The sequence below is a fragment of the Calypte anna genome, chromosome Z, assembly GCF_003957555.1.
Source record: "Calypte anna isolate BGI_N300 chromosome Z, bCalAnn1_v1.p, whole genome shotgun sequence".
Lineage (NCBI taxonomy): Eukaryota > Metazoa > Chordata > Aves > Apodiformes > Trochilidae > Calypte > Calypte anna.
The window spans coordinates 11,340,885-11,364,268 of NC_044274.1; the positions used below are offsets into that span (position 1 = coordinate 11,340,885).

The following is a 23,384-nucleotide window of genomic DNA, read 5'->3' on the forward strand; positions in this document are numbered from 1 at the left end:
CTGGAGAGCACTGGGCTGGGGCTGGAATGCTGAGATGGGCAGGGAGTAGCAGGGGAGAGGACCTGGCTCAGGGACTCTTAGGTGTGTGGCAACCTGAGAAAGTGCTGAAAGCTGCTGCACAGTGGGTAAATCCAAAGGAAAGGGCTCTTAAAAGCCTTACAAGCAGCTTAATTCAAGCAGGGGCTTATTATTTACAATGTCCTTTTTCTTTTGTTGTTACTTTCTGATTTTACTCTGCTTTAAGAATATCACAGTTCTAGTTAGGTGGTGTTAACTCTGGTGTTTTGGAGCCCTGTTGAGTGCTTCTTGCTCTGAGCCTGGTTTATGCAATCCCTCAATCTTGAAAATGACCCTTCATTCTGGGCCCAGCTTGGGGCCTGTTTCAGAGGGCTTGGTGCAGCTCTCCTGTGCCCTTCCAGTGAGGCCTGCATCAGCTGTTTCCTTGACCTCTCCATGCATCATCAGATTCCCATGCCCCGAGTTTGTGCAGTAGCTGCTGCCATAGACCCTGACCTCTGAGCGCTCGTTTGGTGTGAGTGGTGCTTTCCCTGGGTAATTATTTTTTAACAAGCAAGTTAAGTGCCTGGTGCCCTTATCTCTTCTCCCTGAGTGGCTTTGGGCTTTTCCGTCCCTCTGGCTCCTTCTGCGTTCAGGCTGTCGGCTCAGAACTGTTGGCTGGCGATGTGGGGGGCTCTGATAGCTGGGGCAGAGCCCTGCCAGCTCTGGGTCAAAGCTTGGTTTTCCTCTTGTGGCTTCTCTGTCATGGAAGGTTTAATTATAACCCTTTCTTCACACTCTCCCAGCTTATCTTCTGTGCTCCCATGTGCTTGTTTCCTCCTCGCTGGCAGCATCTCCGCTGGTACCAGCTGCTGTCACTCCTGCAGCAACTAGGGACGAGGAGACAAGGGTCCCAACGCTGGGCAGAGACCCTGGGTTCAGCATAGGGCTGGAAAGTCGAGACCCCCTTGCTTGCCAACCCTTCCTTACCCATAGAAGCTGCCTTCCAGCTTTTGGGGAACAGAGGTCCAGGGGAAGAGGAGGAGGAGGAGGAAGGACCCTGCACACCAGAGGGGCCATCAGGCAGAGCTAACCCACCCATCTCCTCCAGCAGGTGACGCAGGAGTGGGGACAGCCCAGCTGCCACCATGGTTGCCCTCTCACTGAAGATCAGCATTGGCAATGTGGTGAAGACAATGCAGTTTGAGCCTTCCACCATGGTGTATGATGCGTGCCGGATGATCCGCGAGCGGGTGCCCGAGGCCCAGATGGGACAACGTAAGTACACGGTGGTGTTGGCTGCCCTGACAGGGCAACCTCAGCTTTGCTCCTGACCTCTCCTCTATAGTAGTCACCATGCCCATTTAGGATTTTCTAGAGCAGTGGGGAGGTGAGGGGTGCAAGGTCCGAGTCCTCCAGCTCAGCTGGGATGAGGGGCTAAGCTCCTTCAGATCCTTCCACAACACCCCAGAAGAAATTTGAGGATCTCGGGGGTTGGAAAATACATTTGGCAGTGAAATAACTCCTTGAGTTCTTAGAGTCTGCTGTTCTTTGTGTTTCTGCTCCTCTCTCCAACTTGGATCTGTCGGGAATAGCCAGGACTAGGTGGGTTTAAACAGTTGCAGGGACTGTAGTGAAGTGTTAATAAACCATGTAAGGTAATTTTTCCTTTTGTGGGGAATATGTAGTCCTCCGCTGGCTCTTTCCCCTCTGCCAAGCCTGTGCTGATGCTGTTACTTTGATAAGCTTTCTCAGCTCCATCTCCGGGCTGCTATGAGGCTCAAAAATAAGCTTACAGCTCATGAACTCATGGTGTGACTCAAGCCCATGCGGATGTGGCCTGTCCCCAGCATGGATGGAGGGGGGGCTGGAACACTGGAACATCATCTTGTAGGCTCTCTTGGGTCCCTGCTGCCTCTGAAAGCAGCTGTGCCACGGGGGAGAGGCAGCAAACAGGTCAGGAGTCGTGGGAAGAGGGGGGAGAGCATGATGACATCTGGAAGCAGCAGATTCCACTAGGATGAAAGGAAATGCCTTCTCCTGTCGTGCCCGGCTGGCCAGCAGTCTGGCCAACCACAGCTTTCAGTTTCAGAGGGACTGGATGTTTGTGTGCATTCAGGGCTGTAGCCCTGTTGCAGGGAGCATTGCATTTCCTGCTCCTGGGAGTGAGTCAGCCTGCTTATAAAAAAAAAAAAAAGAGAGAAAAAACCCCAAGTGAGGGTAAAGTCTTAAAGGGAACTGCTAACTGCTTATTTCTGAGTTGCTTCTAAGTTGTCACAGCTTCTCTTTAATTGTCAGTTCCTTGCAGCTTTTGTTTCTTTTTGCTCTTTTTACTCAGTTACACTCAGGGCGTCCTTTTTTTGAGCTTTCCTGGTTTTTTGTCACCTTTGGGCTGGGAGCTTCGGTGCTGGTTTCCAGCTCTGTTCTTGCTCTGTCTCAGGAAGTGCCTCTCCCCGCCCAAGCTATCGATCTAGGGCAAGCTGCTCAGTTTTCAGTGCTTTAGAGTTGGCCTCTTGGAATTTGCTTTAAAAAAAGCTTTTCTTTTTTTTTTTGTTTTTCTGGGAGCGGTTTTTCCTTTCTTTTTTCTTTTTTCTTTTTTTTTTTTTTTATATTTCAAAATAAAATGGCAAGCCTTCATGATTTTTCTGCTCCTTGTTTAGTAGGATCCTTCCTAGCGGCAGTGCTAGCCAGGCAGGAATGGGGCAGCTCAGGAATTTGTCCCTCCCCATGGAGAGCTGCCAACTGGATGACGAGTTACAAACTTAGCCAGCCAAGGCAGCCTGCGGAGTAGGGTTGTTGGAAAGGTGGAGAAGGACCTTTCCCCAGGCAAAGGCAGGCGTGGTCCTGGCCTCTTGCAACATGAAAACAGGGCTATCCCTCAGGGTGCCACTGCTTGGGCTCTAGCAGCAGCTTTTCTCATCTGATAGTCCAGCCCTGAGGGAGCAGGATTTGGTGAACAGCACTCACCACCTCGGAGACCTTGTATGCCTGGATCCCAGCCTTCTCCTGCCAAGCAGAGGAATCCCAGCTCTTTAAGTCCCTCACATTAAGGCTCAATAATTTGACTTGCTTCTCTCTGTGTCTTTTTGAACTCTGCTGTGTCCTTCTGGGGAGGTGCAGACCACACCACCGTGGAGTATTCAAAGTGTGGATGTGCCTAGTTTTTACAGTCCAGTTCTCAGCATGCTTCCTGATGATCCCCAGTGTTTTATTACCTTGCTTTTTGTACTGCAAAGGTTTTGGAGAGCTGTCAGCCACAACCCCCAAGCTCTTCCTTCTGTTGTGCCTGTCAGTTCCAAGTTCAGCGTTTGTGAAGGTGTAGGTGTGTTTCAGATGTTTTTTCCCTTAGATAACAATGGCAAAACATGTACCTTGGAGCTTGGTTGATCAGTTGGTAGGTTTAGGCTCAGGTGTTCACAGTTCTACTATGCTTCACGTGCTGGGCTACATCCCTTCACATCCCTAAGCACAGGCTTGGTGGCAGGAATACCCTGGCAGACACTGTACCTGTTTTTCAGCAAATGATTTTGGGCTGTTCCTCTCGGATGAAGACCCAAAAAAAGGGATATGGCTGGAGGCTGGGAAGGCTCTGGACTACTACATGCTTCGCAATGGGGTAAGCTTCCATCCCACATCCTTCTAGCTGGTACCGCCTTGGCTCTGTGGTCAGATGAGGAGATGCTTCAGGTGCCTACCCTGCTGCATCGCATCGTGCCTGGGCATACCCCCTGCCCCCTTCCCCAGTTGCAGCATGGGGGGAACAGGAGCTGTCAGTGAGGTTGTGGGATGCAGGTGCCCTGTACTGGTGCCACTGGTGGGAGCTGTGCTCTGCTGTGCCCACAGGACACCATGGAGTACAAGAAGAAGCAGCGGCCCCTGAAGATCCGCATGCTGGATGGGACGGTGAAAACAGTGATGGTGGATGACTCCAAAACTGTCACAGACATGCTCATGACAATCTGTGCCCGGATTGGTGAGAGTAATGGGTAGCAACACCATAGGGGAGGAAAGGGAGTTGGGAAGAGAGAGAGATGGCAGCATCTGGTGGGGGGGATCTGGGGAGCTGCAGCAGTTCTGCAGCACATGGCTGGCAGTGGGGATGGCCAAGGGGTGCTTGATGCTGGGGAGGAGATGCTGCACTCCTGTGTCACTGCAGACTCTGTATTTGGCAGCAATATTCTGAGCTTGGTCCTCTGTGCTCCTGCAGGCATCACCAACTATGATGAGTACTCACTTGTTCGTGAGATAATGGAAGAGAAGAAGGAGGAAGTTACTGGCACCCTCAAGAAGGATAAGACCTTGCTGCGAGATGAGAAGAAGATGGAGAAGCTCAAGCAGAAGCTGCACACAGATGATGAGTGTAAGTTGTGGGGGCAGGGCCAGCCCAAGCCAAGGCGGGCAGGGAGGCGGGGCAGGGCCCTCTGCAAGGGAAAGAGCTGACACAGGGGCATGGAGGTGACAGTGGAGAGCACTGTGACAAGGAGATACGTGTCCACACTCACTGGAATCTGTCCTTCTGCCTGGAGGCCCAGGGCAGAGGGATTGAGAGCAGCCCTAGAGCTGGGACCAGCCCTGCCTGCTTGCCCATCCCTGCTGATGTCTGAGCATTGCTTGCAGTGAATTGGTTGGACCATGGCCGAACGCTGCGCGAGCAAGGCATAGATGACAGCGAAACGTTGCTGCTGCGGCGCAAGTTCTTCTACTCTGACCAGAACGTGGACTCACGAGATCCTGTGCAGCTCAACCTGCTCTATGTGCAGGTACAGCTCCCCAGAGTGCCTGGCACCCCTGACCCGTGCCAGCCTCTGACAAGGCTGATGGCTGAAGTTTTGGGCAGGGAGCAAGTCAAGGTGCCCAGTTATCTTTGGGGTGAGAGCCAACACTGGCACTCCCAGCCCTCCCCCTCTGTGTATTCTGGGGCTCCCCAGAGGATCCTGTGGCTCCTCTGCTTGGTAGGAACCACCCTGACATCCTGCTAGCTGTTCCTCTGGCAGGTGTGGTGATGGTCCTTGTAGGGGACAGCCTGCCCCTAGATCCTCCTCTTTATCATGACAGCTCCTTTTCTGTCTGGAAAACAGGTCCTACTCAGTGTGGAGTAGGGCACACACTGAGTCCTCAGCAGTGTCTTCTCTTCCCACGCAGGCTCGTGATGACATCCTGAACGGTTCCCACCCTGTCTCCTTTGACAAAGCCTGTGAGTTTGCTGGCTACCAGTGCCAGATCCAGTTTGGGTCACACAATGAACAGAAGCACAAGCCAGGATTTCTAGAGTGAGTGTCCCGGGGAGCCCCAGGTGACTTTAGCAGCTTGACAGCCCCCTGCACCGTGCTGGTAGCACGGGCCTTGGGGATGCAGATCAGCCCCAGTGAGGAGGTCCATGCCTGCTGCAAGGAGCACCAGCTCCACCATTCCCTCTGGCACCCCCCAGGACATACAGCCAGCTCTGTGTGGGAGGGACTTCACCCCCACATGATGGGCTGCATCTTTGGCACTTTCACCCCATTTTTGACAGGGCAGCTTCTGGGGCTGTTTTTGTTACTGCAGCAAGCTCCTCTACATCCTTCCCCCTCCCAGAAACTCACAGTCTGTGTCCTGGCAGGGGTTTGTCTGAGGTTCTGGGTTGGGTCTCTTTGTAGTTGAAGACAAACTCTGGCTTCAGGCTCTGCTGCTAACAGCTGACTTTGGCTTGTCTCTTGGCAGACTCAAGGATTTCTTGCCCAAGGAGTACATCAAGCAGAAAGGGGAGCGCAAGATCTTTATGGTACGTGTAGGGGGAGGGTGTTGACCTGGGCTTCCTGTTCTTCCTTGCCAAAGATTGAGGCTGCTCTTGTCCCTGGAGGCAACATGGAGCAGATTGGTGGGTGAGAAATAGGAACAGGAAGCTGCAAGTGGGCAGAGAAGACAGCTCCTGAGGTCCCCAAGATCAGAGGGGTGCTGTAGCAAAGACAGAAGATGGTGATGGAGCTGGGAAAACCTGGAAAGGCTGCGACAGGGCAGAAGTGGAACAGCCAAGGGACCGTGGGGCTACTGTGATGTTCTCTTTATTGTTGCAGGCCCACAAGAACTGTGGGAACATGAGTGAGATTGAGGCCAAAGTTCGCTATGTGAAACTTGCACGTTCCCTCAAGACCTACGGGGTCTCCTTCTTCCTGGTCAAGGTAAAGCAGCAGCTCCCTCCAAAATTCCTTATCTCCAGCATGTCTCCATCTGTTGTCTCTATCAACCCAGAGTGCTCCAGTTTTGCCTGTGTCCCTACTGTCTACCTGTTCTTCTTGGCTTTGTGCACTACTTTCTGATCTCCTGTCATTTTCAAGCCCCATATCAAAGCTGTGACCATCTGGAAGTGTCACCTTGGGGATATTTGGTAGCCAAGGGAGACTTGAAAGGTCTCTACCTGGATGGTACATCCTGAGAGCAGCCAAAAATCCTTTCGTTGTGGCCCACAGGAGAAGATGAAGGGGAAGAACAAGCTGGTGCCACGGCTGCTGGGGATCACCAAGGAGTGCGTGATGCGTGTGGATGAGAAGACCAAAGAAGTGATCCAGGAGTGGAGCCTGACCAACATCAAGCGTTGGGCTGCTTCGCCCAAGAGCTTCACCCTGGTAGGAACCAGTGCTGGTCACAGAATCATAGAATCGTTTTGGTTGGAAAAGACCTTTTTAGATCATCTTGTCCAACTGTTAACACAGCACTGCTAAATCCAACATTAATCCATGTCCCTCAGCATGGGGTCTTCCACCCCCTGCCCTGGTGGTGCTGCTGTGGGGGGCTGCTCCCACACCAACTTGTCTTTTGGGTACTGCGCTAGGGTGGGACTGCTGTGCCCTCCTCTGGTGCAGGTCCCAGCTCTTGACTGGGAGGCCAGTGCTTGGGTGCTTAGCACATTCCAGAGGGGCTCAGGATGGCCACCAGTGCCTTGCTCCCATGCTACACTGTGTTGTGCCATTGCAGGATTTTGGAGATTACCAGGATGGTTACTACTCTGTGCAGACAACGGAGGGAGAGCAGATTGCGCAGCTGATTGCTGGCTACATTGACATCATCCTCAAAAAGGTGAGAGCTGGGAAGGGTAGCTGGCTGCAGATAACTTCCTCCCCTCTGCAGAGAGGGGTGTGGGGTGTCCCAGCTGTCCTGGAGCACAGTGCTCCAGGGGAGACTCTGTGGCCTTGGAACAGTGCCTGGGCTGTGGGAGGAGGGGAAGGCTGGGAGGTGTGTGCTGGCTCACACTTTTTTTTTTTTTTTTTCTTTTTCTCCCTGCAGAAGAAGAGCAAAGACCACTTTGGACTGGAGGGGGATGAGGAATCCACCATGCTGGAAGACTCTGTGTCTCCAAAGAAGTAAGTCCTCGAGGAGCAGGTTAGCTGCCAAGCAGGAGTTGAATGGAGGGCAGGCTCTGGCTGAGTCTGTGGCACAGTGTGTCTGGAGGAGGATCTGGCAGTTCTTCAGCTCCTGCAGGACCTGATGCTGGGCCATGGACATCTCTTGACCTGATATTTCTCCCCATTTCAGGTCGACTGTCGTGCAGCAGCAGTTTAACCATGTAGGCAAGGCAGAGCTGGGCTCGGTGGCCCTGCCAGCCATCATGAGGACAGGGGCTGGAGGGCCAGAAAACTTCCAGGTGGGCACAATGCCACAGCCTCAGCTGCAAGTCACCAGTGGCCAGATGCACCGAGGGCACATGCCTCCCCTGGTAAGCTCTCCTCATGCCCACCATAAGGTGGAAACTCCAAAGGGTGCCCATCGAGCTTGTGTTGGCCCTTTCATTTGGGTCTGTGGCCATGCAGTTTCCCCTGGCCAGTGGGGGAAATTTCCCCAGCCTCTCCTTCAGGTTTAGCTGCCCCAGGCTGCTGTACCTGGGCAGCCCCACCAGTGATGTGGTTTGCAGCAGGGCCCTGTGCCTGGCTTTGGTCCATGCCATGTCCTCTGCATCTGGAGAAGCTCTTGGAAAAGGCCATGGGGAGGCTGTTTTCTTTGGCCTCACTCAGCCTGCTGTGGAGCTTGCTGTTAAAGCTTTGTGGGGTCCCACTTCATCTGCTTCTGCTCCCTGATAGCTGGTTAACTGTGAGACTCAGCTGTACCCATGGTGAAATGGGGCATTTCCCAGTGGTGGGTGCAGAGGGGAGACCCCCTTTTTGCTAGGTGCTTATGATCAACAGCACATTACACCACATGCCGTGGGACATGTACGCTGAATATTTGAGCCTAGATTTCAAGCTTGTGGCATACCTTAATCTGTCCCTGCGTTGCAGACTTCAGCCCAGCAAGCCCTGACTGGCACCATCAACTCCAGCATGCAAGCTGTGCATGCAGCCCAGGCCACACTGGATGACTTTGAGACCTTGCCACCCCTCGGGCAGGATGCTGTGAGTGCCAGGGAAAGAGGGAGTGCTGGGTGGGACTTCGCTGGAGGTTGCTGTCTGGGGTGGGTGACATTGGCTGTGTTCCCAGGAGAGGTGTTGGAAGGTTCTGGGGTCATCTGCTGCCTGCAATGAGAGAGGGGATTCTATCTAGCTCTGGAGGCAGGAGCAGAGAGAATTCTTGGACATGTTGCTTGGTCAGGATGGGCTGGAAAGTTTTGAGTGGTCACATCTTTTCTTCTTTGTGTCCTCTTTCCTGCATTTCCGTGTGCACATGGGTGCAGCTCCTCACTACCTGCTGACCCTGTTATCCATGTTTCAGGCATCCAAAGCTTGGCGCAAAAACAAGATGGATGAGTCAAAGCATGAGATCCATTCCCAAGTGGATGCTATCACTGCTGGCACAGCCTCAGTGGTCAACCTCACTGCAGGTATGTGGAGGGTTGGAGAAGAGAGATGCTCTGTCTCTGGAGAAAGCTTGGTCTCTCTTGTCTGGTTGAAGATCATATTTCCTGTCCATCAGGAGGAGATGCTATACTCCAACTAGAGTGAAATCAGCCCCTGCTGCTGGTAATGGGCCTGCAGAGCCAGCTGTGCCCTTGCAGCTTGCCCTGCCTTTAAATGCCCCCAGCATCCCTGTGCCTGTGCCCAGCACAGTCCTTCCTGCCAGTCCTTGGCTGACCTGCCAGCCTCTGAACCAGAAGCGTGTTTGTCTGGTCCCTGTAATAGCCCTGAGCACAGCCATGGCATGCATGGTGCTGCAGTCTTTCTCCAGGCTTTCCCACCCAAACACACCTGATATGACCACCATTCAGGCATCCCTTCCCCCACAGGACCACAGCAGGGACAGGTGCAGGGATGCTCTTTGAGCATCACTTGAAGCCTGTCCCATCCCACCTCATCTCCCTGTGGCAGGGGATCCGGCGGACACGGACTACACTGCCGTGGGCTGTGCTGTCACCACCATCTCTTCCAACCTGACTGAGATGTCCAAGGGTGTGAAGCTGCTGGCTGCACTGATGGAGGATGAGGGAGGGAATGGGCGGCAGCTTCTGCAGGCAGCCAAGAACCTGGCAAGCGCTGTCTCGGACCTGCTGAAAACAGCACAACCTGCCAGTGCTGAGGTGAGGGGCAGGAAGGTGCAATCACTGAATCATAGGATAGTTCTGCTTGGGAGGGTCTTTAAAAGGGATGAGGCATCCACAACTTCTGTGGCCAACCTGTGTCAGTGTCTCATGGCTCTAACTGTACAGACATTCTTCTTAATGTCTAACCTAAGTCCACCCTCTTCCAGTTTAAAACCCCATTACCCCTTGACTTGTCACCACACACCCTTATAAAAAGTCCCTCCCCAGCTTTCTCACAGCCTCTTCAGTTACTGGAAGGCTGCTATAAGGTCTTCTTGGAGCCTTCTCCTCTCCAGGGTGAGCAACCCCAAATTTCTTAACCTGTCCCCCGAGGAGAGGTGCTCCGTTCTGCTGGTAGCTACAGGGAACCATTGGAGAATTTTTCAGGCATATTCATTAACTCAGCATTGTTTTTACTTTCTTTGTTCCTTGTAGCCTCGCCAGAGTCTCCTGCAGGCTGCTGGCCTGGTGGGCCAGACCAGCGGGGAGCTGCTGCAGCAGATTGGGGAGAGTGACACCGACCCCCGGTTCCAGGTGAGTGCCCCCAGTGTCACCCAAGGACAGCTGCCCCCCTAAAACCATTTGCCTTCACACAGAATCAGCAGGAAGGCTCTGGGCCAAAGCTTGGCCAGTGCCTGGCAGTGACTTTGCTGAGGGAGGCAACAGGCCATGGCCCATCTCTGTCCCTAGAGCTGCTGTGACGTAACACCTCTTATCTTGTGGATTCTTGTGTAGATCCCAGAAAGCCGGCGTGCTTGGATCCTGCCTGCCTCTGACCCAAAGACGGTAAAGGGGGCTGTAGGCATGGCTTGGTGGTCCTTGCCCTCTCTGGTGTTAAGGGATCCTCCTCTGGGGACCATCAGCTAAACTCTTTGGAAAAGGGCTCTTCTCAAAAATCTGCTTTTCCTGGCGATTGTCTCAGAAGTCCATGCACTCGGGTCATTGCCCTGGGAGTCCTCTCACTCAGGCATCTCGGCTCCTGCCTGCTGCTGCCTGCCTGTAGGAGTTGCCTGCCCCTGTTGGAGACACGGGGTGGTTTGCTTTGGCTGAATTCACCTCCATCTGGCTTGCTTTCCCACAACTGCTCCCTGCCAGCAGAAGGGAGGTGGCACACTGTGCCATACTCTAGACAAAGCAGGCTCCAGGATGAAGGGGTTTCTGTTCACAGCAGCCACACAGCCTCCACATGAGCAGAAAAGCCAAGGGGAGCAGAAATTCAAGCACTAGATCAGGGGGCCAGGCACAACGAGGCAGCAGTTCCAGGACAAGGCAGCCATAAGGGGCAGATTTAGGACCCAAAAGACAATTTTCACAGTTGCAGTGGGATGCTCTGCCCCACAGCTGCCAGACCCGAGTGTATCTGCTTCCCTCCTTGGGTTCGGGTGCTGCAGTCTGTGGACTCTGGAGTTGGGTGCATGTGCTCTCTGGTCTCTCTTCCTGTCTGGAAAGGTGGTGGGTGGCAACGGGACAAGTCTTGGCTTGGCTTTCAGGAGGCGAGGGGGTGCCATGACATTTTTGACTTGGTGGCTGGCGGCTTAGGTGTTGTGGTGTGTGGAGCTGCTCGCAGGCACATGGCAAGGGGATTGCAGGTGCAGTGGGCAGGGAGCGTTTCCTTGCTTACTGAGGTCTTTGCCCTGAGCATTTGCTGTTTAGCCCCTGGGCTGCCAATTCTTAGGAGCACCATGGTGCAGAAGCTAATCCTGATGTCTGTGGTAGGACATCAGGTCTGGTGCCCTGCCAGGAAGCTGTTTGCTGTGTGATGGTTGCTGCTGTTGCATGCTGGCAGGGTGGCCAGAGGAGGCTTGTTGCTGGGTCATGGTTTAACCCCAGCCTAAGCCTCACACAGCCACTTGCTCTCTCCCCTCTTGTGGGACTGGGGAGAGAAGCTGAAGTGTGAAAGAGAGAAAGCTTGTGGGCTGAGATAAAGACAGTCAATAAGCAAAGCAAGAAAAAGGATGAATTCACCATGCCCCGTCAGCAGGCAGGTGTTCAGCCATCTCCAGGAATGCAGGGCTCCATCACATGTAACTTGGGAAGACAAGAGCTACCACTCCAAACATGGAATCATAGAATCATGATGGTTGGAAATGACCTTCAAGATCATTGAGTCCAACCATCACCCTTACACCACCATAGCCACTAAAACATTTCCCAAAGCACCACATCTCCGTGGTTTTTGAATGCCCCCAAGGACAGCAACTCTACCACGTCCCGAGGAAACCTGTTCCAATGCTTCACCACTCTTTCAGTGAATAATCTTTTCCTCATATCCAACCTGAACCTCCCCTGGCAGAACTTGAGCCCCACTGTCTCTTGTTCTGCTGCTAGTCAGTGGGGAGAAGAGGCCAACACTTGCCTCATACAGCCTCTTTTCAGGTAGGTGTAGAGAGCAGTAAGGTCTCCCCTGAGACTCCTCCAGGCTGAACAGCCCCAGCTCCTTCAGCCTCTCCTCGTCAGACCTGTTCTCCAGACCCCCAGTCAGTTGCCCTTCTCTGCACCCTCTCCAACACCTCAATGTCCTTCCTATGCTGCAGTGCCCAGAACTGCACACAGTACTCAAGGTGCAGCCTCACCAAGACTGAGTGCAAGGGCAAGATCACCTCCCTGGTCCTGCTGTTCACAGTGTTCCTGATACAGACCAGGATGCCATTTGCCTTCTTGGCCACCTGGGCACACTGCTGGCTCATGTTCAGCTGCTGTCAGTCAATACCCCCAGGTCCCTCTCTGCTGGGCAGCTCTCCAAGCACTCCTCCCCAAGCCTGCAGCACTGCTGGGGGTTGTTGTGGCCAAAGTGCAGGACCCAGCATTTGGCCTTGGTGAAGCTCATACTAGTGGCCTTGGCCGATCAATCAAGCCTGTCTGGATCCCTCTGCAGAACCTCCCTGCAGATTGACACTTCCATCCAGCTTAGTGTCATCTGCAAACTTATGCAGATTCATTCTGTCCCCTCATCCATATCGTCAATAAATATGTTAAACATTACTCACTTTCCTTATTCTTCCCTCAGCTTTATATGCTGAGTGTTATGTTATAGAATATCCTATGGGCCAGTTCCCATCACCTATCCTATCTGTGTCCCATCACAGCTTTCTGTGTACCCCCAGCCTATGTGCTGGTTGCGTGGTGAATCACAGAATGATTCTTAATCACAGAATGTTTGGGGTTGGAGGGGACCTTAAAGATTATCTAGTTTCAACCCCACTGCCATGGTCAGGGTCATCTCCTAGCAGTCCAAGTTGCTCAAAAGCTCATCCAAGCTGGCCTTGGACACTTCAAGGGATGGGGCAGCCACAGCTTCCCTGTGCAACCTGGGCCAGCGTCTCGCCACCCTCACTGTGAAAAATTTCTTCCTTAAATCTAAATCTCCCCTCTTCCAGTTTAAAACCATTACCCCCCATCTTATCACTCCATGTCTTTGTATAGTCCCTCCCCAGCTTTCCTGCAGCCCCTTTAGGTACTGGAAGGCTGCTGTGAGGTCTTCCCAGACCCTTTTCTTTTCCAGGCTGAACAACCCTGTCTCTCTCTGTGTAGCTGATGATCTTCATGGCCCTCCTCTGGATTTGCTCCAACAGTTCCATTACCTTCTTGTGTTGGGGGCCCCAGAGTTAGACACAGCACTCCAGATGGGGTCTAAGCAGAGCAGAGGGTCAGAATCACCTCCCTTGGTCTGCTGGCCCTGCTGCTTTTGATGCAGCCCAGGATACAGTTGGCTTTCTGGGCTGCAAGCTTACATTGCTGAGCCACAATGAGCTGCTTGTCTACCTATGCCCTGAAATTCTCCTCAAGATTACTCTCAAGGCATTCTCCACCCAGTCTGTGTTTGTGCTTGGGATTGCCCTGACCTAGTTACAGGACCTTGTGCTTGGTCTTGTTGAACTTTGCGTGGTTTTTACAGGCCCACTTCTCCAGACTGTCAGGGTCACTCTGGGTAGTGTTCCCCCCCTGGTGTGTCAGCCACTCCACACAGCTCAATGTCATTAGCAGAACTGCTGAGGCTGTACTTAATTCCACTACCCACTTCTCCCAACAAAGATGTTGTACAGCAGCTTTCCCCTCAAAGAGGCATTGATTCTCTTTAAGCAGTGCTCAGCAATAATGAAAACATCTCTGTATTATCAGCATGAGTTCAAAACATAGCCACCTACTGGTTACTGTGAAGAAAATTGACTCTTTCCTACCCAAGCCCAGCACACTGCTATTTGGCTGGAAGGGTTTACTGGTTTTTTTGTCATTTACAGTGCCAGTGGTGCCTTGCAGCAGATTGTCACTGTGGTACAAGCAAGGACTTGGCACAGGTTGTTGGCAGGGGAGTGTGCAGTGAGCAGGTCATGGGTGTTGGGGTGATGCTGAACATTGCCCAGGCTACTCCAGGCAATGTTCATGGTGGTGCAGGCTGCAGTTGATGGCAAATTACAGCCTCACCATGGGCTGTAGTACCTGGTACTGATGAGGTCAAGGTGTTGCCAGCCACTCCAGGTGTTCAGTGCTGGGCCAGAGTGGATGAAAAGCCACCTGAAAGGCTCATGTTTCCCCTCTGAATATTTCATGAGCATGCTCCTGTCACCATAGCTCCGAGGCTGACCCTCTCCATCCCCTTCCCAGGACATGCTCATGCAGCTGGCAAAGGCTGTGGCCAGCGCTGCTGCCGCGCTGGTGCTCAAAGCCAAGAATGTGGCTCAGAAGACGGAGGACTCTGCCCTGCAGACTCAGGTGATCGCTGCAGCCACTCAGTGTGCCCTCTCCACCTCCCAGCTGGTGGCCTGCACCAAGGTAAGCAGCATGGTTAACCCTCTCCTCGACACGGCTATGAGTATCGCCTGGCTGGTGGCATCTCCTCAGTGGGGGTCATAGGACCGTGCAAGGGGGATGGTAGGGGCTTGGCACCAAAGGGGTGGGCTGGCTCTGGGTGGGGATACTGCTACTGTGCCCCAAGCGCTGAATATCTTCGTTGGAGGAACAGGAGTCGGGGACACCTTTCCCTGCACATCTCCTGCAAGGAGGCCACCACACTTGCTGCCCAAGCCTTTCTTCTCCCTTCCAGGTAGTGGCTCCCACAATCAGCTCCCCAGTCTGCCAGGAGCAGCTGATCGAGGCTGGCAAATTGGTGGCCAAGTCGGCAGAGGGCTGCGTGGAGGCCTCCAAGGCAGCCACCAGTGATGACCAGCTCCTGAAGCAGGTGGGGGTGGCAGCCACAGCTGTCACCCAGGCCCTGAATGACCTGCTGCAGCACATCAAGCAGCATGCCTTGGGCGGGCAGCCCATCGGGCGCTACGACCAGGCCACCGACACCATCCTCAATGTCACTGAGAACATATTCAGCTCTATGGGTGATGCTGGTGAGAGCAGCTGATGGGACCCTGGGGTACAGCAGCACGGTGGATGGGGTGGTGTCAGGGAGCCCATGGAACTCGCTAACAGGCCATCCTTCATTCCTGTCCTAGGTGAAATGGTGCGACAGGCTCGTATTCTGGCTCAGGCCACCTCTGACCTTGTCAATGCCATCAAAGCCGATGCAGAGGGAGAGACAGACCTGGAGAACTCTCGCAAGCTGCTCAGCGCAGCCAAAATCCTGGCTGATGCCACTGCCAAGATGGTGGAGGCTGCAAAGGTCAGTGGCAGGGGGGAGGATGGATGCTGACTTTGGCCCCCAGCCCCATCTTACGCTGTTGGTTTATGAGTGGCTAACAGACTACCCAGAGATTGTGGAGTCTCCTTCTCTGGAGATATTCAAAATATACTTGGATGCTGTCCTGTTTACCTGCTCCAGGGGAACCTGCTCTGGCAGGGATATTGGACTATGTTATCTCCAGAGTCCCTTCTAACCCCTAACATTCTGTGATTCTGAGTCCCAGAGCAAGATCCTGCACAGAGGTGAGGGCCTGTGCAATGGAGTGGGGCTCCTCTTGGAGTTGTGGGTGGCAGCTCTTTCCTCCTCTGCTGCTGACCTCTCCCAGAAAGGCTCTGGGCACCTCCCCAGCACCAAGCTGCCTGGAGGTCCTCCTCAGTATCCAACCACAGCACAGCTGCTGCTTCAGGACAAGCAACCCAGTGACCCATGCATGGTGGGATTTTTTTTTTCCAGGGAGCTGCAGCCCACCCAGACAGTGAGGAGCAGCAGCAACGACTGCGTGAGGCAGCAGAAGGGCTCCGCATGGCCACCAATGCTGCGGCCCAGAATGCCATCAAGAAGAAGCTCGTACACAAGCTGGAGGTGAGATGCCAGACAAGGGGGTTGCAGAGGGTAACAAGGCACTGTCACTGAGTGAGACCTGGCTGGGAACCCCCCAACCCCTTGCACTTTTCAGGGGCATAAAGTCCTTGTCATGCACCATGTCTGTGCTGCATCCCTCAGATACTTCTCTGTATGCATCTTCCCTCGTGTACACCCATGTCCCTTTGGGATGCCAGGCACCAAGGGTGCTGGGAGTGCTCCAGGGGGGTCACAAGCATGGGAGGAGATGTTTAGGGGGAGCTGTGCCCTGGTGCATGGTTCGGGGCTCGGGTGCTAACCCCTGTCTCCCCCTGCCAGCATGCAGCCAAGCAGGCAGCCGCCTCTGCCACCCAGACCATCGCTGCTGCGCAGCACGCTGCCTCCTCCAACAAGAACCCTGCTGCCCAGCAGCAGCTGGTGCAGAGCTGCAAGGTAAGACCCCAGATCATACTGGCATCTGCTGTGCTCCTTCTTCCCATACCTTGCCCCACCATCTGCACCAGGGCTCTGTGCTCTGCTGCTGTGGGCAGGCAAGACTTCGAAGTCTTCATGCAGGTCCCCTGGGAGCCAGTCTTTTGGTCTTTTGTCCTTTTGATCTGTATCCTCCTGGCCAAGCCTCTCCAGTGACCTTCCTCTCTGGCAGGTGGTGGCAGACCAGATCCCAATGCTGGTGCAGGGTGTACGAGGAAGCCAGTCCCAGCCAGACAGCCCCAGTGCCCAGCTGGCTCTCATTGCTGCCAGCCAGAACTTCTTGCAGGTACCTGCACCTCCCAGAACCTCCCACTCTGGCTCTGGTATTACAGCTTTCATGTAACTGTGCCAGGCTCTCCTAAGATACCAGGAAACCTGATGCACATGGGCAGCAGAGGAATGCTGTATGTTTGTCCCTTTCTCACATCTTTTTCTTCTGGCCTGGCAGCCCGGTGGGAAGATGGTAGCTGCAGCCAAGGCCACTGTCCCCACCATCTCGGACCAAGCCTCTGCAATGCAACTCAGCCAGTGTGCCAAGAACTTGGCTGCAGCTCTGGCTGAGCTCCGCACGGCTGCCCAGAAGGTGAGAAGGTTGGGTCCCGTCCCACACCAGGACACCAGCTATGCACACCCAGGGATGGGACAGTAGCATGTCATTGTCTCTGCCCCAGCAGGGTGGGCTTGCCAGTCATCTTGCTTACCTTCTCTTCTCCCCCCACCCAGGCTCAGGAGGCGTGCGGACCCCTGGAGATAGACTCTGCCTTGGGTCTGGTGCAGAGCCTGGAGAGGGACTTGCAGGAAGCCAAGGCAGCTGCCCGTGAGGGCAAGCTCAAACCTCTGCCAGGAGAGACGGTGAGGATGCAGGGAAGGGCAGCATGGGACAGTGTGGGATGGGCACTGGGGTTGGGGAGCCACAGGGTTCAGAGACTGGAGCTCCAGTACTCGCCACTCATCCAGCATGTCCCCACTCATCCCCTCGCAGATGGAGAAGTGTGCCCAGGACCTGGGGAACAGCACAAAAGCCGTCAGCTCCGCCATTGCTCACCTTCTGGGGGAGGTGGCCCAGGGCAACGAGAACTACACAGGTACAGACCTCTGAGCTGGGGCTGGGAGAGGGGAGAGGGGGCTGTGCTGGTGAATACTGACTTCTTCATCCTCCCAGGGATTGCTGCCCGAGAGGTGGCCCAGGCCTTGCGTTCACTCAGCCAGGCTGCCCGGGGGGTGGCCGCCAGCACCCCTGACCCACAGGCACAGAGTGCCATGCTGGATTGTGCCAGTGATGTCATGGATAAAGCCAACAACCTCATCGAGGAGGCGAGGAAAGCAGTGGCCAAACCCGGGGACCCCGAAAGCCAGCAGCGCCTGGCCCAGGTAGGGAGAGCAGGGACCCTGGTGCCCCTTGCTAGCTCACAGGAAGGGCGCCATGGGGCTGGCTGGGGGACTGTGACCATGCTTTGCTTCTCCACAGGTGGCCAAGGCGGTGTCACAGGCCCTGAGCCGCTGTGTCAACTGCCTGCCGGGACAGAGGGACGTGGATGCTGCCATCCGCATGGTGGGAGAGGCCAGCAAGAGGCTGCTTGCAGATTCGGTGAGCTGAGCAGGGGTGGGAGAAGAAGGTGGAAGACTTTGTAGGGATGCAAGCTGGTCTATCCACACTGCTTTCCTCAGAGGCATATCCCCAAGCGTGTGCCAGACCTTCATCCCTTGTCTTTCCACACTGCCACTCCTAACCCTTCTCCCTCCCTCCAGTTCCCTCCCAGCACCAAGAGCTTCCAGGAGGCGCAGAGCCAGCTGAACCAGGCGGCTGCAGGGCTCAACCAGTCTGCCAACGAGCTGGTGCAGGCATCGCGTGGCACCCCTCAAGACCTGGCCAAGTCTTCTGGCAAATTTGGGCAGGACTTCAATGAGTTCTTGCAGGCAGGAGTGGAGATGGCCAGCCAGTCCCCGGTGAGCAGCCACCTGTTAGGGGTTCCTGGGTTGTACGATGAGAGGTTTGGGGTGCCTGGGTGGGCAGCTGACGGCAGGCAGGGAGGCCAGGCAATGGTGATGAGGGTGGCTGTGGCTGACACAGCTGGTGAGATGGAGTCTGAGGCTGTGCAAAACAGCAGCAGCAGGGAGGAAGTGGCTTGGGGCTGTTCAGCAAAAGTTGCTGCCATACCCTTGCTGCTGGCAGTCGAGTTAGATGAAGGGAACCGGCTCAGCTTGAAAACCATTGGAGAAAACCTAGGGTGGGTGTGGAGCTTGGAAACCTGCTCCATGTAACTCTTCTTGTCTCCTCTCAGAATAAGGAAGACCAGGCACAAGTGGTGTCCAACCTGAAGAGCATCTCCATGTCCTCCAGCAAGCTGTTGCTGGCTGCAAAGGCGCTCTCTGCTGACCCTGCAGCCCCCAACCTCAAGAATCAGCTGGCAGCAGCAGCACGGTAGGGACAGTCACTCCCTGTGAGCTATTTGCTGTAGCAGTGGGTCCGGGTGGTGTAGCTGGTGTTGATCTGTGGGTTTCTCTCTCCTTGTCCATCATCAGGGCAGTGACTGACAGCATTAACCAGCTGATCACCATGTGCACCCAGCAGGCACCGGGCCAGAAGGAGTGTGACAATGCCTTGAGGGAGCTGGAGGTGAGAAGCTGCATGTCCTCTGTTAAAGGGCTGAGGTGGCTGGGTGCTGGGGAGGGGGAAAGCTGCACCCCACTGCAAGGGGCAGGGAGGAGCATAGAGAGGGTGCAGTTGGAGGGCATGGGCCCTTCCCTTGAGTGTGATGCCCTGTGTCCCTACAGACAGTGAAGGAGCTGTTGGAGAACCCCACCCAGACTGTTAATGACATGTCCTACTTCAACTGCCTTGACAGTGTCATGGAGAACTCCAAGGTGAGCCCTGAGCTGGAGGTGGAGGTTTGTGGGAGGACAGGGAAGTTTTGGAAGGATGTGGGGGGCAAAGGAAAAGGTGGTTCCTCCACCACTGATGAAGCAAAATGACCTCTGAGCCTGGGAGGTGGCCTCCAACGGGTGCATGGTGTGTCCTGCAGGTGCTGGGTGAATCCATAGCTGGCATCTCCCAGAATGCCAAGAACAGCAAACTGCCTGAGTTTGGTGACTCCATCAGTGCCGCCTCCAAAGCTCTCTGCGGGCTGACAGAGGCAGCTGCCCAGGTGAGACATGCTTGCTCCCAGCCCTCAGCATCACCCCTGGTGCACAGTTTCCATATGCACCTCTCCCCTACCCCCTCAAGCCTGGTCCCATGGTACCAGCAGCCAGATGCCTCTGCAGCCTGTGCCTGTTGTACACTGCTTCTCTGTGCATGAGCTCTCACTGCCTCTTTCCTCCCAGGCTGCCTACCTTGTGGGTGTCTCGGACCCCAACAGCCAGGCTGGACAGCAGGGCTTGGTAGATCCCACTCAGTTTGCCAGAGCTAACCAAGCTATCCAGATGGCCTGCCAGAACCTGGTGGACCCTGCCTGCACCCAATCCCAGGTGAGTATAAGCAGGGGCACCACTGCAAGCATTTTCTTGCACAAAATGGAATGTGAAGCTAGTTGGAGGAGCTGCATCTAAAGACCTGGCCAAGATTATGGCTTGTGTCTCATCAGCTGTCCTGGGAACTAGTGGGCAGCTTTGGTGCAATGGGGACTGTCCAGATGGGGGATGGTGTGGGTATGCAGGACCTTGGCAATCCTTTCTGAGCCCCAGGAGAAACTTCTCTGCTCACCGGTGCCTGACGTGGGGCTGTCAGGAAGGAAGAGCTGCAGGGATGGGACATCACGGGGGATCTTGACTCACCCTGCTCTTCCCTGCAGGTGCTGTCAGCAGCCACCATCGTAGCAAAGCACACCTCAGCCCTCTGCAACACTTGCCGTCTGGCCTCCTCCCGCACCGCCAACCCCGTGGCCAAGCGCCAGTTTGTCCAGTCAGCCAAGGAGGTGGCCAACAGTACAGCCAACCTGGTGAAGACCATCAAGGTGCCGTCTCCTCACCCGGGTGTTGTGGTGGGGATGGGATATGGGACACGGTCAGGTTTGGATAACTGTTCTGGTCTCTCCACACCAGGCCCTGGATGGTGAATTCAACGACGAGAACCGGGAGCGGTGCCGCACCGCCACTGCCCCTCTCATAGAGGCAGTGGATAACCTGACAGCCTTTGCCTCCAACCCAGAGTTTGCCACCGTTCCTGCCCAGATCAGCCCGGAGGTGGGATGTCAGGGGCCAGGAGGATGATGGGTGCTGTGGAAGGGCAAGGAGGAGCTGTGGTTCCTCTTGCTTGAGCTTGGGCTGGTGCTCCAGTGTGGGGCTGGTGCATTGGGAGGGTGTGATGGGAAGGTGGTGGCAGCCTTGGGCTTTGAGGGGCTGCTCTGAGGTGAGGGTCCATGGAAGGGGGCGTAACTTCCCAGGCACTGTTTCTCACACATATCACCCACCAATCCATCATTAGGAATCTAAAGGCAAGTGCAGGGTCCTGTGCCTAGGAACCCTATCCACCAGTACAGGTTAGGGGTTCACCTACTGGAAAGAAGCTCTTTGTAGAAGGATTTGGTAGTCCTGGAGGACAGCAAGGTAACTGAATCAGTAATGTGCTCTTGTGGTGAAGAAAGCCAGTGGCTTCTGTCATGCATTAAGAAGAATATGACCAGCAGGTCCAGGGAGGTTCTCCTCCCCTTCTTCTCTGCCCTGGTGAGGCCACCTGTAGAGTACTGTGTCCAGTTCTGGGCTCCCCAGTACAAGAAAAGCTGCTGGAAAGGGTCAAGCAGAGCACTACAAGATGCTCAGGGAACTATTGGAGCATCTGTCTTAGAAGAGGCTGGGAGACTTGGGTCGGTCTAGCCTGGAGAAGACAGAGGGGATCTTACCAATGCTTATAAATGAGTGCCCAAAAATGATCTAAAGATCAGGTGTCAAAATGATGGGAAAAGCACTTTCTCAGTGGTCCCTAGCGACAGGACAATGGGCACACACTGGAACACAGGCAGTTCCATCTGAATATGGAGAAAAACATCTTTACTTTGGAGGTGACAGACCGCTGGAACAGGCTGCCTAGGAGAGTTTGTGTAGTCTCCTTCTCTGGAGATACTCATATCCTGCTTGGATGCAGTCCTGGGCAACCTGATCTAGGTCAACCTGCTTTAGCAGGGAGATCAGACTAAGTGGTCTCCAGAGATCCTTTCCAACCCCTGCCATTCTGTGGCCTTGCGCAGGGGCGCAGAGCCATGGAACCCATCGTCTCCTCAGCCAAGACCATGCTGGAGAGCTCTGCTGGCCTCATCCAGACTGCCCGCTCTCTGGCTGTCAACCCCAAGGACCCCCCACAGTGGTCAGTGCTGGCTGGCCACTCTCGCACTGTCTCAGACTCCATCAAGAAGCTGATCACAAACATGAGGTGAGATGAGTCCCTGACCCTTGGCCCTCACCCCATCATTGCTGGCAGGTACCTCTGCTCTGAGTGAACATCTCTGAGGATGTTTTAGTTCATCTTCTCCTTGGCCACTGCTGAGGGAGAGAGGCAAGGGGTGGGACAGAAGATGCTGTCCTTGTCTTGCACCAGAGCTGCTCCTCCAGCCCTGGCATGTGTTGATGGGAACACATGCTGGCATGTGTTGGCCTCTTGGTCTCTATGATGCTGGGTTGCCCAAAAAGCCCTGGAGGAGAGGTCCTATTCCTCACTGGCACCAGCCAAGGCTGGGGCAAAGGGGTGGCATAGCACCTGCTAGCAAACCACTGATTCCTCTGTCATGCAGGGACAAAGCTCCGGGACAGCGGGAGTGTGATGAAGCCATTGATGTCCTGAACAGATGCATGAGGGAGGTGGATCAGGCCTCTCTTGCTGCAATCAGCCAGCAGCTTGCCCCCCGAGAAGATATCTCCCAGGAGGTAGGTCTGGGAGGCACTGCAGCAAGGTTTGACAGGGGCGGGTGTCTTTCGTCCCTGGCTCCCAGCAGCATATGGTGCAGCCCCTTCCCAGCCCTGCTGCAGCCTCACGCAGTGCTCTCTTTTTGCAACAGGCTTTGCACAACCAGATGATCACAGCTGTCCAGGAGATCAGCAACCTGATTGAGCCCGTGGCCAGTGCAGCAAGGGCAGAGGCCTCACAGCTGGGGCACAAGGTAACATGGGGATGGGGAGCTGCTGACAGGGCTCTCAATGGATGTAGAGGAGCTTGTGATGAAAGGCACAAGGCAGCTGGGCCTTCAGGCTGCTAGCACTGATGTTGCTCTTCCCTAGGTGTCCCAAATGGCTCAGTACTTTGAGCCTCTCATTATGGCAGCTGTCGGAGCTGCCTCCAAAACACCCAACCACCAGCAGCAGATGAACCTCCTGGACCAGACCAAAACACTGGCCGAGTCCGCCTTGCAGATGCTGTACACAGCCAAGGAGGCTGGTGGAAACCCCAAGGTGAGCAGGAGGTGGGACATGTCAGTGGCATGCTCCCCTTTCACGTGTGTGTGCTGCATGGGGAACACTTGTGTGCTGGGCACAGAAGCCCAGGATAAGTGTGCAGCATCCCTGTTGGGATGGGAGCCCACCAACCACCTTCCCTCACTCGGTGTCATCCTTGCAGCAAGCTGCCCACACCCAGGAGGCTCTGGAGGAAGCTGTGCAGATGATGAAGGAAGCAGTGGAAGACCTGACCACCACCCTGAACGAGGCAGCCAGTGCTGCAGGTGTTGTGGGGGGAATGGTGGATTCCATCACCCAGGCCATTAACCAGGTGAGGGGACCTGGCCAGGGCTGGGAATGTGGGAGAGGAAGAGTCAGGGTCATACCCTTGAAGGTCTTTGGACTGGACCTGGATTCAGAGTCTCCTAATGGTCTCTTGCAGCTGGACGAAGGGCCAATGGGTGAGCCAGAGGGGAGCTTTGTTGACTACCAGACCACAATGGTGAAGACAGCCAAGGCCATTGCAGTGACTGTGCAGGAGATGGTGGGTGCACGCAAGCCTGTCACTGCAGGAAGCGCTGCCTGCCACCCAGGCAGGGAGACCACACACTCCTTGCTTGCCCATCCCAGCATAGGGCCCCTCCAACTCCTGTTTTTCTTCCACCTGCAGGTCACCAAATCCACCACCAACCCAGACGAGCTGGGCATACTGGCCAACCAGCTCACTAATGACTACGGGCAGCTGGCACAGGAGGCCAAGCTGGCCGCCCTCACCGCTGAGAATGAGGAGGTATAAGCACAGGGGAGGATGCTGGAGTGGGCTGTGGGGCAAAGCAGGGTCTGCAAGAGCGTGGTAGA

At 54.9% G+C, this 23,384-nt stretch overlaps 1 protein-coding gene across 4 annotated transcripts in view; it reads left to right on the forward strand.

Annotated features, from left to right (window-relative positions):
• TLN1 (talin 1) overlaps positions 1–23,384 on the forward strand; it is a 38,414-nt gene that overhangs the window by 4,873 nt on the left and 10,157 nt on the right. For 2 of the 4 annotated variants that reach the window (XM_030468015.1, XM_030468016.1), the window contains exons 2-43: positions 1,109–1,275; positions 3,516–3,613; positions 3,841–3,970; positions 4,205–4,357; positions 4,615–4,757; positions 5,140–5,267; positions 5,698–5,758; positions 6,051–6,155; positions 6,444–6,599; positions 6,949–7,050; positions 7,258–7,334; positions 7,507–7,687; positions 8,247–8,360; positions 8,677–8,785; positions 9,270–9,478; positions 9,917–10,015; positions 14,084–14,251; positions 14,523–14,817; positions 14,923–15,089; positions 15,564–15,692; positions 16,011–16,124; positions 16,336–16,449; positions 16,612–16,746; positions 16,887–17,015; positions 17,146–17,248; positions 17,326–17,534; positions 17,632–17,751; positions 17,913–18,110; positions 18,446–18,585; positions 18,687–18,780; positions 18,939–19,028; positions 19,187–19,309; positions 19,488–19,631; positions 19,955–20,116; positions 20,205–20,345; positions 21,347–21,528; positions 21,887–22,019; positions 22,151–22,252; positions 22,371–22,541; positions 22,708–22,857; positions 22,969–23,070; positions 23,197–23,316. In XM_030468015.1, coding sequence (XP_030323875.1) covers positions 1,146–1,275; positions 3,516–3,613; positions 3,841–3,970; positions 4,205–4,357; positions 4,615–4,757; positions 5,140–5,267; positions 5,698–5,758; positions 6,051–6,155; positions 6,444–6,599; positions 6,949–7,050; positions 7,258–7,334; positions 7,507–7,687; positions 8,247–8,360; positions 8,677–8,785; positions 9,270–9,478; positions 9,917–10,015; positions 14,084–14,251; positions 14,523–14,817; positions 14,923–15,089; positions 15,564–15,692; positions 16,011–16,124; positions 16,336–16,449; positions 16,612–16,746; positions 16,887–17,015; positions 17,146–17,248; positions 17,326–17,534; positions 17,632–17,751; positions 17,913–18,110; positions 18,446–18,585; positions 18,687–18,780; positions 18,939–19,028; positions 19,187–19,309; positions 19,488–19,631; positions 19,955–20,116; positions 20,205–20,345; positions 21,347–21,528; positions 21,887–22,019; positions 22,151–22,252; positions 22,371–22,541; positions 22,708–22,857; positions 22,969–23,070; positions 23,197–23,316 — 5,730 coding nt within the window. In that variant the 5' untranslated portion in view covers positions 1,109–1,145. Of the gene's footprint in view, positions 1–1,108; positions 1,276–3,515; positions 3,614–3,840; positions 3,971–4,204; positions 4,358–4,614; positions 4,758–5,139; positions 5,268–5,697; positions 5,759–6,050; positions 6,156–6,443; positions 6,600–6,948; positions 7,051–7,257; positions 7,335–7,506; positions 7,688–8,246; positions 8,361–8,676; positions 8,786–9,269; positions 9,479–9,916; positions 10,016–10,216; positions 10,268–14,083; positions 14,252–14,522; positions 14,818–14,922; positions 15,090–15,563; positions 15,693–16,010; positions 16,125–16,335; positions 16,450–16,611; positions 16,747–16,886; positions 17,016–17,145; positions 17,249–17,325; positions 17,535–17,631; positions 17,752–17,912; positions 18,111–18,445; positions 18,586–18,686; positions 18,781–18,938; positions 19,029–19,186; positions 19,310–19,487; positions 19,632–19,954; positions 20,117–20,204; positions 20,346–21,346; positions 21,529–21,886; positions 22,020–22,150; positions 22,253–22,370; positions 22,542–22,707; positions 22,858–22,968; positions 23,071–23,196; positions 23,317–23,384 lie in introns of all 4 variants that reach the window. The other 2 variants (XM_030468012.1, XM_030468014.1) reach the window with 2 other exon arrangements.